Source organism: Mustela putorius, unplaced genomic scaffold (genome assembly GCF_011764305.1).
Source record: "Mustela putorius furo isolate JIRA1106 unplaced genomic scaffold, ASM1176430v1.1 tig00003845_pilon_pilon_pilon, whole genome shotgun sequence".
Taxonomy (NCBI): Eukaryota; Metazoa; Chordata; class Mammalia; order Carnivora; family Mustelidae; genus Mustela; species Mustela putorius.
The window spans coordinates 74,162,140-74,176,347 of record NW_025421998.1 but is presented as its reverse complement, the minus strand read 5'-3'; the positions used below and the strand labels follow the sequence as shown (position 1 = coordinate 74,176,347).

At 44.6% G+C, this 14,208-nt stretch overlaps 1 protein-coding gene across 9 annotated transcripts in view; it reads right to left on the bottom strand.

Annotated features, from left to right (window-relative positions):
- Nucleotides 1-728: 728 nt before the first annotated feature.
- The window catches only part of ST7 (suppression of tumorigenicity 7), a 236,648-nt gene continuing 223,168 nt past the window's right edge, over nucleotides 729-14,208 (bottom strand). For 5 of the 9 annotated variants that reach the window (XM_045062905.1, XM_045062907.1, XM_004741913.3 and 2 more), the window contains 3 exons: nucleotides 11,893-11,985; nucleotides 9,109-9,248; nucleotides 7,218-8,270 (listed from right to left, as the gene is read on the bottom strand). In XM_045062905.1, coding sequence (XP_044918840.1) covers nucleotides 8,151-8,270; nucleotides 9,109-9,248; nucleotides 11,893-11,985 — 353 coding nt within the window. In that variant the 3' untranslated portion in view covers nucleotides 7,218-8,150. Of the gene's footprint in view, nucleotides 1,075-7,217; nucleotides 8,271-9,108; nucleotides 9,249-11,892; nucleotides 11,986-14,208 lie in introns of those variants that run through there. The other 4 variants (XM_045062906.1, XM_045062908.1, XR_006601386.1 and 1 more) reach the window with 3 other exon arrangements.

Here is a 14,208-nt window from a genome sequence, read left to right as displayed (position 1 = left end):
AAATACTTAAAGAACACTTACATTTAAGCATCAGGATATAATAATGACTTTTTTAAAAGTATCCCGGGGCACCTGGGTGGTTCAGTGGTTTAAGCCTCTGCCTTCAGCTCAGGTCATGATCTCAGGGTCCTGAGCCCCACATCGGGCTCTCTGCTCGGCAGGGAGCCTGCTTCCCCCTCTCTCTCTGCCTGCCTCTCTGCCTTCTTGTGATCTCTCTCTATCAAATAAATAAATAAAAATCTTTAAAAAAAATAAATCAAAGTATCCCTATTAGAGAACATTTTAAAAATGGCAATGTTGAGAAGTGGTCAGGTTCTACAAAAGACTGTTGTGTCTGTAGGTTCTCATCAAAAGTGTTCTTCTCACAACAAGTTTTCATAAAGCAAAACCAAACTATTCAATGAGTAGAGTCTCTGAACTGGAAAAACTTCTCACAGCACATACATATTTTTTTTCATTCTTACTTTCTGTCATTCTTTGTGGAAGCTGCTTCTGTGCCTTTGGCCTAGGGGGCTGAAAAAGATGGCACTTTTGAGCCAAAGACATTCCATTTTCCAAACCACCAACTGTACAGGTTCTAAGTCCCTACTGAGATGATTTTCATTAGCAAAGAAAACCACTGTGGGGCAATCAGAAGAGCTGGGTCCTTAGTAAGTTAAATGTAAACCCATAGGTTTATTTGGGACACCAATACTTTTAAGGTTGGAAGACATAAGAAGACACACTGCTGCAATACACAAAAGTTTATTTTTGATTTTTTTTCTTTTCTGAAGGCAAAATATAATAGAACTTAACATCAATGAATTTTGTACAACAAAAACAGCTTTTAATATGGAACAGACAGTCCATGAACAATTTAAAATCTCGGAATGGCTTCCCTTTTTCAAAGTCATGCTTTCTTGCGGTCCACGAGGAGTTGGCACGAAGAGATGGTGGCAGCCCACTGGATGAGGTGAGTGGAAGGACGGGTGGGCTTCCCTAGATCCGTGTCAGCTGGTGCCACAGGCTGGATGGGAGGATGCTTTCCACTTTCTCCATGACAAAGTTTAAGGGGGCAAACAAAGTGCTGAGGAACTGTAAAGAAACCAGAAAGGCACCAAGTCAGGAGAGATCTCATTCAGGACTGTAAAATGAACCTCTCCAACCTACAAGTCTTGGCATTATGGAAGTCTCAAAGGCTATAATTTTATATTTATGTTATAGGAAACACAGGTTGATGATCGCACCTACATTCCAGCCCCATCACCCGCCCCTGCTGTGAGAGATAAGGGGGAGTGTCTGTGGACTGCCCCCTTCACTCCTGATGGCTGGTCCACCATTCCCAGGTCTTCAGATCTGTCTTCAGGATCTGCTGGCTGTGCATGCAGATGACTAGTGCCATCAAGAGGGACTGACAGTTGGGTGACAAGTAGACAGAAGTAGACACGTAGACTGTGACACTTCAGACCACCTGCCTGCCTAGCTGGGTATAAAACCCACTTAAAGGGGAAATGTCAATTTTAAAAAGTCAAGTTCATTATATGGTTGTGAATTGCTTTGGGATCCTATTGTTTCCCAAACACCTCTGTCATCCATGTTCACTTCTGAACTACCTGTTTAGTGGAGTGCATCATGGGAGCCTGGGGGAGGACAGCAAACTTGCCAGTCCATGAATGACATGTCTTTGTTGAAGAAGGGCTGCTCTGAGATCATCTTTGGAATCTCTTTCATTTGGTTTCTAAACTCCTTTCTGCTTTTCATGTAGAGAAAAATGCTCATTAACTGTGCCTTTTAAGAAAGCCAAGTACCTCGCCTGAGACTCATTTAACATAATCTCAAATTTGTTCTGATTATGTCCTTGTGAAGAATTAGCTTCATTCCACAAACCACCCAGCATCTGGCAGGAGAGGTCCCCTTACAGAGCTCCGCAGGAGAGACAGGTGTTTGGGTAGTTTCCTCTCTCTCTGTTCAGAACCAAAATATTATCTTGCTAGGGTTCAATACCCAGTTCTTACATTGTGGAGTCTCTTGTCCTAGTTCCTTGTCCTCAGCAAAACACTGTCTACACCACCAAGGATTTCCCAGAGAAGTAGAGTGTAGTATGTAAATATATATGCAGAGGGAGAAACATGGTTCTGAGGTCAAAGTAGTAGGGCATTTAATAAAGTTAAAACAGGTTCCTCCATATGCTCTATGGATTTCAGATATTCAAGGGGTATGGTAGGCAGGTTTCTCAGAATCTTTCCTTCCTTGTTGTTTTTAAGGACCAGTAGAATACTGGGGCACCTGAGTGGCTCAATCAGTTGAGCATCTGCCTCCAGCTCAGGTCATGATCCCAGGGTCAGGGGATTGAGCCCCACATTATCGGGCTCCTGTCTCCCTTTGGCCCTCCACCTGCTCGTGCATGCAAGTGCTTGCTCTCTCTGTCAAATAAAAATCCTAAAAAAACAAAACAAAACAGTAGAATACTAATTGTAAGGTCTGTGACACATTATAGCTGGACCATTAAGTGTGACATTAGTGTCAAGGAAACTCAAGATAGTATAAGATTTGGAATCTTTACAAAGCATGTTGTGTCTTTTACATCAATTAAATATATTTACTCTGTAAGGCGCCTCAGTGTTGGATGAGATCTAAAGGAGTCTAGAACAAAACTCCCACCATCAGGAAGCTCAAAGCCCAAGGGGAAGGGATAGGTGACCACTAAGACCTTCCACACAGCAAAATAATGATACCAGATAGACCATCATAGAATGGAAAATAGAAGGCCAAGGAAAGCACCAGGAGGGTTCAGAAAACGAAGAAAATCCATTCTGTTGAAAGGATTAAGAAAAACTTAAGATGAGGCAAGTGAAATAGACCACAATGGGTGGTTAGGGTATCCAAACATTCAGATGGGGTAAGGATGGTAAGGAAAGAAATATGAGCAGGTGAGCCCTCCAGGCTCACAGCTGGAACTGAAATGGGAAAGTACTGGTATGATCTGAAGGCAGTAAATAATTCAGCTTAGCTAGAATAGTTAATAGTTCAAAGGTGACCAGAGGCACTCTGCGGAGGACCCTGAAGGCCAAGTTGGGTTTGGAATTAGGAAATAGGCAGCCATGTTAGTACTTGAGCAAATGGATGGCTCTTTCATCAAGTGGGTGTTAGATATGTGGCAATTTCTGGAAACTTTCTGAAACTGCCCTTTGTTATGTGCACAGAACCACATGGGATGCTCACCTTATCACCCAGGAATGAATAACTACTGCCGAAGCTGCCTATGAGAGAGTTTATAAAATCCTAGTTATGAGAAGACTGTTTACTTGTTTAATAAAATCCTAGTTATGAGGGGTGCCTGGGTGGCTCAGTTGTTAAATGTCTGCCTTCGGCTCAGGTCATGATCCCGGGTCCTGGGATCCAGCCCTGCATCAGACTCCCTGTTCAGTGGAAAGCCTGGTTCTCCCTCTCCCACTCTCCCTGCTTATGTTCCTTCTCTCACTCTCTGTCAAATAAATAAATAAAGACTGTAAAAAGTAAAATAATAAAAATAATAAAATCCTAGTTATGAGATTTTGTTTGTTTGTAATTCAGAGACCACTAAGGCTCCATAAAACACAGCATTTGCCTATAATACTCATTCTATAAAGAGGAGCTCGGTGCTATGGTATTCTGGATAAATCAGAAATTCAGACGGGTTGACAGATGGGGCTCATTAAACAAGGTGGTATTGCTGGTGAAGTTATTATATCCTAAAGACGTGACCTGAAACAGCTTTGGCACCACTAAAGTTGTGAAAGAGCAGGTAAGGAACTCCTGAAGTACTAGCCTGATCCACTGCACTTAGAGGAAAGGCATCGCTTCAAGTCTGTATTCTGGGCAATTTCACTCACTACACGTGGGGACATCAGGGAGCCTCAGCTTGAGAAGCAGAATGAATGGGGAGGTCCTTACAAAGTTGGCTCAAAATAAGGCCCGTTTGCTTGTTTGGGGCACTGATCTGACTTGCATAAAAATAACAAAAACAAGGTCTCTGAAAATCAAGAGGGGAGTCTCCAGCCCTGTTTGATGTCTGCAGTTGTCCCCCATCCCATACTGTCCCACAAGTCACAGAGGGCCTTGACTGCTTGGACTTCATACCCTTCTCAAAAAGGTTCCACAAGAGAAGGAAGTCCCTGACACCTCCAGTACATGCGACGATGTATGGTTTGCCCTCACATCTAGAATGTTCTGTCCTTGGGAGCATTGAGGAAAGAATCCCCAGAAACTTTCCCTAAGGTCCTAATTCTCTCTAGCACCCGACCTGAGATGTGTGCCTTTTATTAGTCAGCTACCTTCCTCCTCGGTGCCTTTCTCCGCACCTTCTTCCTCATCCCTCACCCACAGGGAAGAAGCAGACAATGCCATGAGACATCTGAAGCTGATAAGCCCCCTCATTCAGTAACCAGATAAAGGTTAGTGGCTTTCACCAGGAGGGATTTAAAAAAAAAAGTTTGGTGGAACACACCTAGAATAGGATATTCATTTATGCTTCTTTACGTGTTTAAAAATCAGTCAAAACTTTTTGGCCAGAGACTCAACCAATGCACAGAGAAACAGCAGTTTCATTTTCAGACTTGGGAAATTTATTGCCTGAAAAGTGAAGTCTGAATGAGCAACCCCAGGCAGCCCGGGAACAGCTCATCTATCTCAATGTCCATAACTTCTGTCAAGAGGGCAGAGACATACGGTCCAAGATGCACCGTGATTCAATCAGTGTCTTAGGGTGAGAAAAAGCAACTAGACTAATAAAATAGAGAGAGTGACACTTCAATCACCTGGTCCTCCTTTTCCTAAAACACCATTATTTAGAAGAAGGTCAGGGCTCCCAACATGCTTCATTAACATTCAAAATGCCTCTGCTTATCTGAATAAGTTCCAGGTGCCCTATTGCAATCAGACAATTGACATTTCACTGTAATCAATATCAGACTTCAAAGAGGTCAAGGCCTATAAGTGAAGACGAGAGTCAGAAGTCAGGGGCTCAGTCTCCGTGAAGGAGAGAGATCAGAGGAGGAAAGACAGAGCCCTTCAAAGCCGACGGGGTCAGAATGCTGACCTTCCCACATTCTGTGAGGGGCTGGGTTTGGAACGATAACTTCTTTATATGAGCAACCTTATCTTGGTAACCGAACATTCTAGGAAGAGTTAGTCTTAAGCCATTGAGGTAGATTAGATTAGTGAGGGGAAAGCCAGTTGAAGCTGCTCATTTTACTAGTTCCTAATGGCTCCCGGTTGGCTGTGGGCTTCCTTAAGGCTGCAGATCAACATATATAAGCACACTGGAGAGTTCCCCAGCTGCCTGCGGCCTGGGGGGCGGCCTTGCAATCTCTCTGCATCTTCGACATGTCATTATCCCAGGGCCATTATCTCCCAGAGGCCTGAGAAAGTCATTTTCACACGCTGCAGATGGCTTCAGGCAGCCTGTCGGGTGGCGGTGATGACCTGCAGGGGCTTCTTGGAAGGCCTGCCGCAGTGACGGGGTGAAAACTTGGGGAAGACGCTGGGGACAGGGTGGGCAGGAGAGGGATGGGGCCTGTTTCCTCCAGGCCATCCATCTTCCCTCCCTGCGAAGGCTCTTGAGACATTTCGAAAACTGCTACACCTTTAGGAAGGGCAAAATGAATGTGATCTTCCAGACAGAGGTTTGAAAGCCAATTCATCTCTACTCTATTTGGTGATGACGAGTGGCTGACTGAACAACCACACCCTGGCAGAGCATAAGCTGTGAGGGGCCCTAAGAGAGATCAGTATCTTGTTCAATCAGCTGATCTAGACTCAGAACCAAAGCTTTGGAAACAGTAAGTGATCCATAATGAACACATCTCTCTGAAATTCTGGAGGCAGTGGAGCCTTCTCTAGAGAAGACCCAATCGGGCAATTCATCCTTCTATTCCTGGTGGTGGTCTTGGCTCCGGCAGCCCCGAATCGCCTAAACACTCAGAAGTCCAGGCGGCACCCCAGGCCACTGAAGTCAGCAGCCCTCCAGGGACAAGGCAGGTAGCCACAAGTCACTCAGAAGCCCCCTAGACGCTTGCACAGTGCAGCCCGGGGAAACCTCTGACGGCTGGAAAGCGATCACTTCAGCAGCTCTGGCCGTGCACCACATCCTGACAAGTGGCTGTTCAAATGCTCAGCTTGCTCCAGACCAGTGTTCTCAGCAGCAAAGCCAGCCCTCAACCCCCAGCCTCAGAACTTGCTGGAATCCTTGATAGAAACACAGACTTGTGGGGCACCTGCGTGGCTCATTGGATTAAATCTTCTGCCTTCAGCTCAGGTCATGATCCCAGGGTCCTGGGATCAAGCCCAGCATTGGACTCTCTGCTCAGTGGGGAGCCTGCTTCTCTCTCTCTCTCTCTGGCTGCCTCTCTGCCTACCTGTGATCTCTGTCAAATAAATAAATAAAATCTTAAAAAAAAAAAAAAAAAGAAACACAGACTTCTGGGTGCTAACACTCAAGATTCTGAATTTCTGGGGGTGGGGCCAAATGAATGTGGGGCCAAAACTCCCACAAAGTGCTATTTGCTTGTTTAATGCAAAGTACTGGGAAAAATGACGTATTTGGACCAAAAAATTGCTTTAAAAAATGTTTGAGAGGAACATTGAAAGGAAGAAGAATTGTCTAATGTTGTAAATATATTCCTGTTTTATGTTTTACTAAGTTAAACTCTAGTCTACTCAGAATTTTGGCAACTATTTTTACTCAGAGGTTGGCTCGAGGGTATAATAATGAATAGCAGAGGTCCCTAAACTAGGGAGCATCCAGCATGGGGGATCCTGGGTTTAAAAATCATGGTATATACAGAAGACTTAAGGAAATTTGAGATGTTCTACCATTAGTCAGTTAGAGGTTGGAGGTGGCTGTGGATATACTAGCTGTCATAGGAATTTGCAAGAAGGAAAAGACTTATTGAGTATAATGTTGGAGGGCAGAACAGGAACAACAGGTGCATATAGGAGGGAGGCAGATTTTATTGTGTAAAGAAGACTTCTAAGTGATCCAACAATGAAATGGGCTTTGATGTTAAGTAGGTGAGTTCCCCATCACTGAGAGTATTCAAGAAGAGTCTAGATGACATCACATTACTGTTGAAGGCAATTTGTTTAAGGTCCCTTTCAACTCTAAGAGTCCATGATCATAATTACAAAAGAAGAGGAGAAATGCTAAACTGTATCTGATTTTTACATTTGATTCTTTCTGCAGAAACCACTACCATTTATTTATTTAAGAATCATTTATTGAAAACCTACTATGTGCAAGGCACTGTGCAAAGCTTTGGGGATACAGAGATGAGGAAGACACAGCCCTGCTCTCAAGGAGCTCACATTCTAAAAGGGGGACAGACAAGTTTTCAACAATTTTAGTACAATCAATGTGATAATATAGGTATTCATGGAATACTGTGGAAGCAAAGAGGAGAGACCTCTAATTCAGCTTAGGAGAAGCTCAGAAAGAAAGCTGAGTATAAACGAATTAAGAGAAGTTAGTAGAGTGGACAAGCTGGGGTGGTGATGGGGAAGGGCATTCCATGCAGAGCAAATAGCATGTGCAAAGGCACTGGGTTGTACAAGAGCCTGTGCATCTGGGAGTGCTGAGTAATTCACTACGGACTACAAGAGTCTGTGCAAGAGTTGGGAGAGATGAGGCTGAAGAGGCAAGCAAGGCTAGATCATAAAGGACCTTGCATACCATGCTAAAGAGCTGAGGCTTTATCCTGAAATCGGTGGGAAACCTCTGGAGAAATTCAAGCAGGGAAGCGCCATGCTCAGACTTGCAATTTGGGAGAATCATTCTTATGTCAGTGTGAGAAAAGGCCTGGCAAGGGATGAACCTGGAAGCCAGGAGACCAGTTAAGACTCTTGCAGAGGAGTACAAGCAAGAAAAACAAGACCTAAACTAAGAGAGAGGGGCCACGGGGAGAGAAAGAGGGGAAGAAGAGGCGAATGACATTTACTGAATGCCCAGTGGCTTAGGAGGTTAGACCCAACACGCTGTGGAGGCCGAGACAGGTAGGGTGTGGGCAGTGAGGGAGAGGAGCTCGGGAGGGCTGCTCCGCTTCTGGCTTGAGTAACCGTATGGATGGCAGTGCCATGGCAGAGGTCAGGAATGCAGGAGGGGTGCTTTGGGTGGTGGGGGAAGGAGGGTGATGAGTTCAGTTTTGGAAATGTTGAGATTGAGGTGCCGGTGGGATTTCCAGTTCATCTTCAACACGCATGAAAATACTCTGGCAATTCCAGTCCCTGAGCTCTGCCGAGCAGAAAATGTCAATCATCTGGAAAGGGATTAAATCAACCCAGCCAAGTTAGAAATCATCCTTTCTGACTCCACTCGCCTTGAAATCAGAATGGCGTTCCATGGAGACAACACTCTTTTCCTTGTTCCTTCTATTTGAAACTCATCTGGGGCAAAATCAGTAGTTAGCCTCTTTGCGTGTGCAGGTAAAACGGTGGGTTTTCAACAAGGAAACTGGTCCTACTTGTCTCTTGTCAATGCAGACCGTTTTTCTTATCAAAGCTCCTCTCCTCTACCCTCCTTAAAGGCTCTCACTGGATTTCCATATTCTAAATGTCAGGTCTGTATACTTCTTCATGTAAGCTCTTAATATACTTCTTAACTACAAGCCCTTCACACACTTTTAGTTCATTCCCCAAACAAGCCAAAGTTTGAAGCCATTAAAATACTTTTTATTTAAATCTTTGAAAATGCAAATCTCACCTTTATTAAAGGAAAAGACCCACAATATCTAAAAATTAGAAATAATGTGATTCAACTTACAGAAAACAGAATAACTTCCCACACATTTTTCACGTGCTAGGATTCCCATAATTATTAAATTTAATCCTTTTAGACTTCATGCTTTTTTGAATTCTGGGATTTTTGTGTGTGGTGTGTGTGTATGAAATGAAGCAAGGCATGCATTAACAAAAAACCTACACTTTTTCATTGGCCTTCAACTTTCTGATTCCACCGACAAAAATGAAAATTAAACAGTGAGCAAATGATCAATACAGGCATATCCTTTCCTACAGGACGCTGCTTCGTTCCTCTCACGCTCTTTCCCTTGGCTTCCCTTGCCCCTGGCCTCAGGCTCCCTCTTGGCAAATACTCACAGCTTTTGCGAAGACCCCCATAAGCTCCGGGAACTGGTGTGTCAGGAGGGCCAGCATGGCTGTGAAGGAACACAGTCCGGCAGTGAAGAGAATGAAGAAGGGAAGCTCCTTCTTCGGGTAAACTGAGACTTCATGGAAAGCTGTGGAAAGGATCCAGGGGGAAGTATGAGTGCCCGAGTGAAACGCCTTCTCGGGGCATTTCTGTCTGTGGGATGGACTCTTCAGAGCTGTGGCTAAAGCCTCTCAGAAACGCCAAGGCTGAGGCACCTGAAAGAACCAGTGCCACCCTCTGGGCCGGCCTCTGGCATGCCTCTCGGCTTCTCCCGAGGTCCCGGTGACAGGGCCCATCTGAGGACATTACGCATTTGTGGGGGAAAAGGAATACCATCTCTGCCTAATACATAATCCTGCTTTCTCAAAAGAAAACACAAATAGAACAAAAACCTTATTCCCATTATAAAATACATGTTCATCGGACAAAACCCGATAAATCCAGAATTAAATATACTGGGGGAAAAAAGTCTCTAGATTTTGACCTTCCTGTAATTTTTTTAATCATTATCATGAGGCCACATTCGTTTATCTTGTATTTTTTCCTGGCCCACTCTGAGTATGTTGGCGGAGGGAGCCACCCTGACAGACATTCAGCAAGAACCTCACACACTGGCCAAGTCAATCTGCAAAGGCTGGAGATCAAGGCCGTGGGCGCTACCTGACACCACTGTAGGAGACTCCTGATGATAAATATACTTCCACCATCAGCAAAAAGTAAACAACTGGTGCCCTTTAGAGCACCTTTTATAACTTTAATGTTTCCAGTGTTGGGTTTGGGGAAACCAAAAAGCAGGTGGAACCAAAGCCCAGAGAGAGGACTCCCTGCTTCCTGCTCACTGGACGGCTGGAGCTCCCCGGGCAGTGCGGTGCTTACCGGGGGAGCTGGGGCTGGCCCACGCAGAGAAACCGGCCCCAGCGGCCACCCGGGCTGTGAAACTGCCTGGGAGCAGTGCTCCCTCTCGAACCAAAAGGATCCAAGTACTACATTTTCTTCAGGAAATCCAAGCTCTAAAGGCCTTTCCTCGACCGTTCAGCTCGCATTACTTACAGCCCTAAACAAAAATCCACTGGGCCTGAGACAGGGTGGGGAGGGAGCCGGGAGGGACCAAGCAGAGACAAGCTTGCACACTTAAATCCCAGTGGCTACCTGCTGGGATTCAAAGGAGGGGCAGAAGCACACTGGGGCCCTAATGTCCAACAAGGGGACTCTGACTGTACCAAATGTGGAGTGCATTCCAAACAGGGGGCCCTCTTTGTATCCACACCATCCTGGCTGTCAATGCCCAACCCCCGAAAGATTGTGAGGGAAGATCAGATTTTGGACCACTGCATTCAATTAAGTAAATGAGAGTCATAATTTTCAATTTCAGCTTTACAGAGATTATTCCTATAAAGTTTCTTTTGAGAGCTGTAATCTTGTTCTAATAGTCAATCTATCCCCATGGAAACTTAATGGGACTCAATTAAAACATCTTAAAACAGTGCTTTTCAGAAAACGGTCTTTCTTACCAGAAACAGAAAGTTTAACAAGGATCTCCCTGAAGGGGGAGTCCAAAGGTAAAGTGTGGGTCCATACCAAGAATTTCTGAAATCAAATCTAATGTAGTGTGAGGCACCAGACCCTTTTTCACAATAAAGCCCGGGCAAGGAACAACACATCACTGAGCTCTCCCAGATCCCTAGGTAACAAATGGGAGATAGACTCCTGCTGCTTCAGTCTGAGACAGTAATTCCTGCTGCACCCAGACCCACCACGCAGGAGATTTGGATGGGCTCAGTAACGCTGTGCACACAGGGCTCCAGACTTACCCTATGCCCTGGGGCTAGGAGAGAGGATTTAAGGGGGCCTGTCAAAGGGAGGCGGTGGCAGGAGAGAGGACAAGGAAGAGAGAGCAGCCAAAATTTGGAGCTTATTATCTGAGGGAGAAAAATATGTCCTAAGTAGGGGCCATATGAGGAGCGTGGACAAGATCCCTGCATACAGTATGGTTTGATAAATCTATTCAGCAGGACTTATCAAAACAATGTTGTATTACAGTAAACCGAATCATGCTTTCCACACGCGGCATGGGCCATCAGACTGCTAGCTCAGAAGGTTCTCGAAGGCAGGGCCCCCCTCGTGCTGCTGCATACAGCGCCGAGGCCACACCTATGCTCTGCACGTGCCACACCGGCTCACGACATGCAACCATGAGACGCTCCCAGGGAATCCCTGTGGCCCAGAGCACTGCATCATCATGGAGATCACGCCCGCCCGGCCCCACAGCTCTGCCTCTGGCAATGAAGTCAGCGTCCTGCTGCTGCCCTCCCATCCGTGACTCATCTGCAGCCCCCTCTGAAGGCAGCGCCCCCGCCGCTTCACACTCCAGTCTGTGCAGACCGCATTGGATCGGCTGCGCCATTCAGCCAGAACCCTGCACAATGGAGCAGTCCACGAACATCCACCCCAAACTAGTGGCTGCTGCACTCGGGCCAACCAGCACACGATGCCTCCGCATATAAATGTCAGGGCTCCAGGGTCTTTCCCTTTGATGACTCTGCGGAGACCTGGAGCAGCAGGATGGCACACCCAATCGCGTAACTCACTTTAATATGCACATGCTATCAAATAAGGGCAGGCTTTGGGAGAAGAGTCGTAAAAGACAAAGAATGCTACAAACATTTATCATTCCCACCTCTCCCCATTCCCAGATTCAGACATGAAGAGAGGGATACAGAAGTTAGACTTACACGGAAGCAGCTCTCGGTCTGCTGTTTCTGTACAGATTGGGTACGGATAAAATAGATGCCCTTTTTCCAAGGGATAAGGGATCATCCGAAAAGCTGAAAATGAAAGACAATATGTTAGAGGGTCAATATTTGTCTCATAATGTCTCAATTCCAAAAAGGGGCTTTAGAGCATTTTTATAATGGTAAACACTTCTACAAGTGAATCCCAGCAAGGATGCGAGACTTACCCAAACTGTGAGTTATGTGCCAGATAAACTGTCAGAGACACATTATGATGTATGACTCATGCATTAATCTCACACTATATATTCTGGGCAAAACTCACAAAACTGGGTGGGAGGGGGTGCAGAGGAATAGGGAAGCCATCGGTTCAATGCCCAGGATTTCCTCATCCATGAAGTATTATTACAATGTCACGAGCACGAACTCAATATAGCTCAACTGATGTTAACAACACAAACCTGGACTGAAATGCTTCCCCAAGAAGCAAATGTGGACTGACTTGCTGAAGCCTGTTACAGATGTACAAATATGAAAGGCATTCTACCATGTCTATTTAAAAAAAAATAAGTCTAGGTAGATGAGAATTCCAACCAAGATGGACAAAAACAAAATAAAACAAAATCTAAAAATGCATGACTCGGGAGGTATTTCTAAACTTTATGTGAAACTTTTTAATCTTTAATATCACATGGGGGAAGAAATGGATCCAGAGAAGTTGATTATCTGCAAGTTGATGATGTCAGACCAACTAAATTCTGCTTTTGTGGCTTCAAACAATGTTAGGTGTCACGCTGAATTATGGTTTTCCAATCAATCCATCCCTCTGTGTTATCACGTGTGTTACTCCCCGTTATGATGTGAAGAGTGTGTTAGTCTCACTGTTGCTCTGAACGCAGTGTTCACAGTAATTTTCCTTCGACAGATGTCCTGTAACTACAGCATGCTGTAGATAGAAAATAGAAAAACCGCACCCTACACTGGCAAAGTCAGGTAACAATCCTTGCCTTGGTGTGTGTGTCAAAGGGGGGGGGCACACAACAATCTCTTCAGTCTTAAATGCTGTATTTCAAGGAATCAGAGCTACATCCTCAGCTGGGTAATCACCCGCGCCTTCTCAAAATGCCGTCAATGTACACATTTATCTTCTGCATACTTATTTCAAACAGGAATCAGAAACAAAGAATGTTCTCCCTCACAAGAAATGACAAGGTTCCATTGTAACCAGCATCAGTGCACATATGGTATTTATTCTGGTGTCTGAATATTATTTAAAAGTAAAAACATTATGTATGTGATTCCAGCATTTGGAATGCAGTCAATCCACACCACAGTGGTATCACTCTGAGGTTACAGCACATTGCCATGGAGAATATAAATCACTATAAACGCGGGATTAGAGCAGAGCCAGTTTGCTGGCAGTTTGCTGAGGTAAAAATGTTATCAATTTTCCTCTTGTAACAGAAACCTCTTAAACAGAGATTAAAACATTAAAAACACCCCAGACTTTAACTCTTCTTAAAATGAAAGGCTCACCCTAGTTCAATCAGACTTTTCTTTCATGCAAACAAAGATGACTTTTGCCCGCTGCTACAACAAGAGCAAGGGGTGTTCTCAGCACAGGTTGTTAACGCACAAAGATCACTGAAGGAACCAGTATCTCTGGAGAGGTTTGCAAGACAAGGGGGAAGAAATTATATAACAACCCCCCCTCCCCACAAAACCCCTTTTAGTGCCTTTATAGGATACACTAAAATCTCTTCTGGGAAGCAGTGTGTTTAAACTTAAACTGCAATATGGCAGGATTTTAATACCATTTCCCATAAACGAAGGCTGCTATGAAAGCATCCCAAAAATGAGGGAAAACCTACGTGGAAGTTTTGTTGTGTGTGTGTTCCTTTTTTTTTTTTTTTTTTTGTAACCCAGATTCTCTATGTGCAACAGGGCTGCTGTAATTAAGAATCTGTTCAGGTTCACATGATCTAAATAAACCCTCAGTTTTCAAAGTGGCTATAAATTTGAATGCTACATTTTATTCAAAATTGAAGTCAGTTTGCACTTCGGGGAGCAATTTTTTAAATGAAATATAGGAGAGCAAGATCTTGAGAGTGTTCAACCATAGAAATCAAATGCTTGGTTGGTGTCTTTTCACTCAGAAGCCAAATCTTTTTTGCAGCAGTATTTGGCACGCATACAGAATTCCATGCACCAAGTTAGTCTTTTTCTTCTAATCAGTTCTGGTCTTTTTGGAGGGGGTGGAGACAGTGATTATATACAACTTAAACACACACACACACACACACACACACACACACA